Raw genomic sequence first — 4,614 nt, forward strand, 5'->3', positions numbered from 1 at the left:
AATAAAATAACCTTTTAAAAGATACCCATAGATATACAGATGAATGTACAATTATGCATTGTTGTGATGTAACAGGGCAGAGGCAGAGGCAAGGTGCTGTGGGAACACAACTTGGATTGATGATTCATTTTTCTGGAGATGAGAAGAGTTATATGGAAATAGCTTATTTTTGTGTGGGGCTTGGATGGATAAAAGTTGGTCAGATGATAAGGGTTCAAAACAGATAGAGTTGCAAAATCTCAGAAGGAGCAGTTGACCTGGACAAGTGAGGTTTTCTCTGAGATTTGGAGCATAGGGTATTTTTAGGAGACCTGCAATATGGAGGTATGTTTTTCAGGTACATCATCAAGAAGCTAGATGAAGATATTTTTCATGTTGTGGACAGAGGAAGTTTGGATAAGATACCTTTGTCCTTCAACCTTTGATGCCATCAGTGCAAGTAAACATAACTATAGAAGGCCTTTCTGTAAATGATTTTCATTTTGGGTTTTTTTCAAAAAATTATTTATTTACATATTGCATATTTCAAAAATGTCAATGAAATTTCAACATAAAATTAGCAAATGCTTATAGACCTGCTTATCTCTTGCATTTAAGAAAGTTCCTTACAGGCTGAAATCTTGATGGCAAAACTTTAAAACCTCCATTCATTTGCCAAGGAAGTGCCAAACTTGCTCTTCAACATTACTGTCTTTATTCACTGAAGATGTTGTTACCGACTCAACTAATGCTCTTGCTTCCTCTTGGGTGCAATGGAAAGGGTTATCACACACCTGCACATTTGTGCATTTTATAGCTCCTCCATCGCACTTCATAAATAATGCTTTCCAACATTCATGAGCAGATTTAATAACTTCAAGAGCAAAAGCCTTGTTTTTGAATTCTCCATTAAAAGCAAATTTGTTTTCTGCTTTTCCTTCTGGTACTTTATAAAATCTGAGCCAATTCAGAGTAGCTTCTAAATAATCTGGTTTGAACTTCTCTACATCATCAATATCATGAAACTTTTCAGCTTCAGGATCATTTACATTGATAGCAATTAATTTCCAATCTGTTTCTCCCTCATCAATAAGAGCCAAAATCCCAAGGATCTTCACCTGAACCACTTCTCCTCGAGAAAGAACCTTGGAGTCTATTTCACAAACATCAATAGGGTCATTATCTCCACAGCAGTCTGTGTTCTTATCTTTCTGATTGGGATCTTCCCAAGTCTGAGGGAGGGCCCCATAGTTCCATATATAACCCTTGTGAGGGAAGATGTTTGCCACAAAGCGCAGCTTGCCATGCTTCGCGTCTGGTTTAATGGGATTCAATGGTTCCTTGGTGGCAATCTCCATTTTAGCGTTTGTCCACCGAGGCACTTCCACGACCATATTAAACAAATTCTCATATTCATCATTCCATGCTTTCTTCGTGGGAATGCCATTTTCCTCTTTAATATCCACCTTCAGAGGAATATCATGAAATGGGGAAATGTAGTGACCTGCCATATTCTTGAAGAAGAGGCGGTAGTCCATGGAGCGTGCCCCGCCGCCCGAGCTTGCTCCCCGCGTCGGGCAGGCGGCCGCGGGCCCCGCACACCACCCCAGCCCGAGCGCAGCAGCAAGCAGCGCAGCGCCCGCATGGCCTAGACTCTTCATTTTGGTTTTTAAGTTCTAAAAGAACTTATCATTTCTATTTGAGTCCTTATCTTGGGGCTCATTTCGCCTAACATCAACTTGTCTGACCGTTTCTGCTTGTCTGAGACATATACTAGATATTGCAAATAAGGGAAACCATGGGCCCTATGTTTCTTTGGGCCTGGCTTACTTCACTTAATATAATTTTTTCCAAATTGTTTTTATTTCTTGCTATTGTTTCTAACATATTTATAAGATGATTTCTTTGTTGCTTTGTATGTCCCTCCTCCATGGTATAACCCCTGTTTTCACTGTATTTGATGTTGGTATAATTTGTGGAGGGGAAGGGAAAAAACAATTGTTTAAATAGGGATACAGGTGGACCCATTGCAACAATGAGATGTACAAGTCGTTATGTCAAAAAAACGAACTTTACAACTTTGGCTTGGGGGGAATGGGAAGGGGAAACAAAGGAGGAGTCAACAATGCTTGATAAGAAATGTACTCATTTCCTTGCTCATGTAATTGTAACCCCTCTGTATGGTATTTTCACAATAAAAACACTTATTAATAAAAAATAGCTTATCATTTCTTAATCTGATGGATACAATGATCCAAGCACTATTTAAAATTTCAATGTAATCTTTTATTCATTTATTTGTTATTTGTTCTTTGATATAGCCATTTGGAAGCCAAGGACTCATTGACTTCGGACACATAGCTGGGGCCATTTATGGAATAGACTCCACAGAATGAGCTCTTTACAGTTGCACTTGGTCGGGAAATGGAAGTCACAAGGGAAATGTGGAGGTGGACTCATTTTCATGAAGCCCCAGAAAGTTCCATTGTATGCTTACAAGAATATCTGAGCCAAATTAAAATTTGGATGACATGTACATCTTAAGACACTGGTGTTAGCAACATCTCTTACTAATTTTAAGGAACTTTCCAGAAAATCTCATATGCCTTAGAAAATTAAGGTCAAATGTTCTAAATTCATTGTTTATAATGACTTGTTAATTGATGAATTGATTTTTTTATGCAGTTTTGAAGCTTAAACTCAGGGTTTGGGAACTATCCCTGAGCTTTTGTGCTCAAGGCTATCTCTCTACCACTTGAGCCACAGCTCTACTTCTGGCATTTGGGTTGTTAATTGGAAATAAGTCTCATAGGCTTTCCTCCCCAGGCTGGCTTGGAATCATGATCTTCGGATCTCAGCCACCTAAGTAGCTAGGATTACAGGTGTGAGCCACTGTTGCTCAGCTTTGTTAACTTATTCGTAGTTGATTTTGTTTATATTTGAACAAAATATTTCCTTTGGTGGTTTTCACTGAAATATTTAGAAGTATGTTGGCTTTGAGATGACTATCCCAGAAGCATAAGAAGGCTTGTCATTGTTCTCCCTTGAGTCATTCTGTGAGTGCACGGATGACAGACAGCAGCTATCATTTTTTGTATCTTTGATGTCAACTTAAATCTAAAAGATTCAAATGCTTGTGAGTGGTTATACCATCACTTATGACTGTACAAAGTGACATCACTTTGTGGATAATAGAAGGAATGTCATTCTACTAAAAAATCTGTTAGACTGAAAAATGTCTGTCCTCAACCAATTTTTCTTATTTTCTTTGCTTTTTAGGCAACCATGGCCAACATTGGAATAAATGGAAACCATTCTCTAGAGACCTGTGAAACAATACTTTTCGCTCTTCGAATGGCAACATGGAACCAAATCTTAGATCCTTGGGTGTATATTCTCCTTCGAAAGGCTGTCCTGAAGAATCTCTACAAGCTCGCCAGGCGCTGTTGTGGAGTGCAGATCATCAGCTTACACATTTGGGAGCTTAGCTCCATTAAAAATTCTTTAAAGGTTGCTGCTATTTCTGAGTCACCAGTTACAGAGAAAATAAATTCACAAGCACCTAATTTAATTGGATAGTAAGTCAGTGTAGGGCTAGAACAAAATTAATAGTTTTGGTCAAATTTCAGTTAACAAGATAAGTATATAATATATATATATATATATATATATATATATATATATATATATATATATATATATATATATATATATATCTGCAGCCTAACTGGAAAATTCAGACCTCAGCATGTAATTTTGGGGGGTAGGGTGGTTAGTTTGGTCAGATCTGGTTTTTAAATTTTAAGTTAGCTGCCCGGATGCACATTTTCACTTGTTTTTGTCAACTGGAGGTAGAATGAAATAATGCTACAGGAGTCAGGTAGAAAATAACTGAGTTTCCCTGTGTGATTCATGCTTTTGGAATAAATGAATCTGTTGAGGCCTCATGCATTTACTTGGCATATTACTGGAGAACAAACACCTTAAAAATTCCTGCACAGAGATGTTAATTTGGGGTTTTCTGCTGTACAGCTATTCCTAATAGATAGGTTCTATGAAATACAGAGTCAAGTCTTTACATAGCCTCAATCCGTGCATGCATTATCATGATTACTGGGACTCACTGTGGCTTATAACCACCACTACTCTGCCAGAACGGCCTGATAGGAGATTGGCCTGCCTTTGCCAGGTTCTTTAGAATGGGCCCATACTTGTCATCTTGACAAATATGACTTCTCAATTTTATTATTTTGGAGATCAGTTGTTATTCTAAGGTATTTTGGCAACTTATAGACATTCAATGTTTAAATAATCTCTCTTTATTCTGAAATAAGTAGTATACTCGTACTCAATAAATTTTGGAGGGATGAAAGATCTATCTTAACACTGATATAGACAACTTGCAGATAACAATTCCTCAAGAGCTCTCCCATGAAAAGTACAAGTGAAAACACAAATTCACAATGTTATGTATAAGGAGCATTAATTGGTAGAAGGTCTTAATTCTGAGTCATCATTTCTGTGTCAATGAATTAAAGAAAGAGAAGACATCATGTTGAAAGGCTGTTTGTAGCTAGTGTATTTTTGTTACATACATACACACATACACCACTCTCTCTCTCTCTCTCTCTCTCT

The 4,614-nt window shown here is 37.5% G+C and overlaps 1 protein-coding gene and 1 pseudogene across 3 annotated transcripts in view; one reads left to right on the forward strand and one right to left on the reverse strand.

Moving 5' to 3' along the window:
- Ptgfr (prostaglandin F receptor) overlaps window positions 1–3,615 on the forward strand; it is a 43,315-nt gene extending 39,700 nt beyond the window's left edge. For all 3 annotated transcript variants that reach the window (XM_070007372.1, XM_070007373.1, XM_070007374.1), the window contains exon 3: window positions 3,259–3,615. In XM_070007372.1, the coding sequence (XP_069863473.1) occupies window positions 3,259–3,558 (300 nt within the window). In that variant the 3' untranslated portion in view covers window positions 3,559–3,615. The remainder of the gene's footprint in view (window positions 1–3,258) is intronic.
- LOC138816753 (inorganic pyrophosphatase 2, mitochondrial pseudogene) lies at window positions 527–1,640 on the reverse strand (annotated as a pseudogene).
- Window positions 3,616–4,614: the final 999 nt, after the last annotated feature.

The sequence above is a fragment of the Dipodomys merriami genome, unplaced genomic scaffold (genome assembly GCF_024711535.1).
Source record: "Dipodomys merriami isolate MVZ:Mamm:240054 unplaced genomic scaffold, mDipMer1.0.p SCAF_7, whole genome shotgun sequence".
Taxonomy (NCBI): Eukaryota; Metazoa; Chordata; class Mammalia; order Rodentia; family Heteromyidae; genus Dipodomys; species Dipodomys merriami.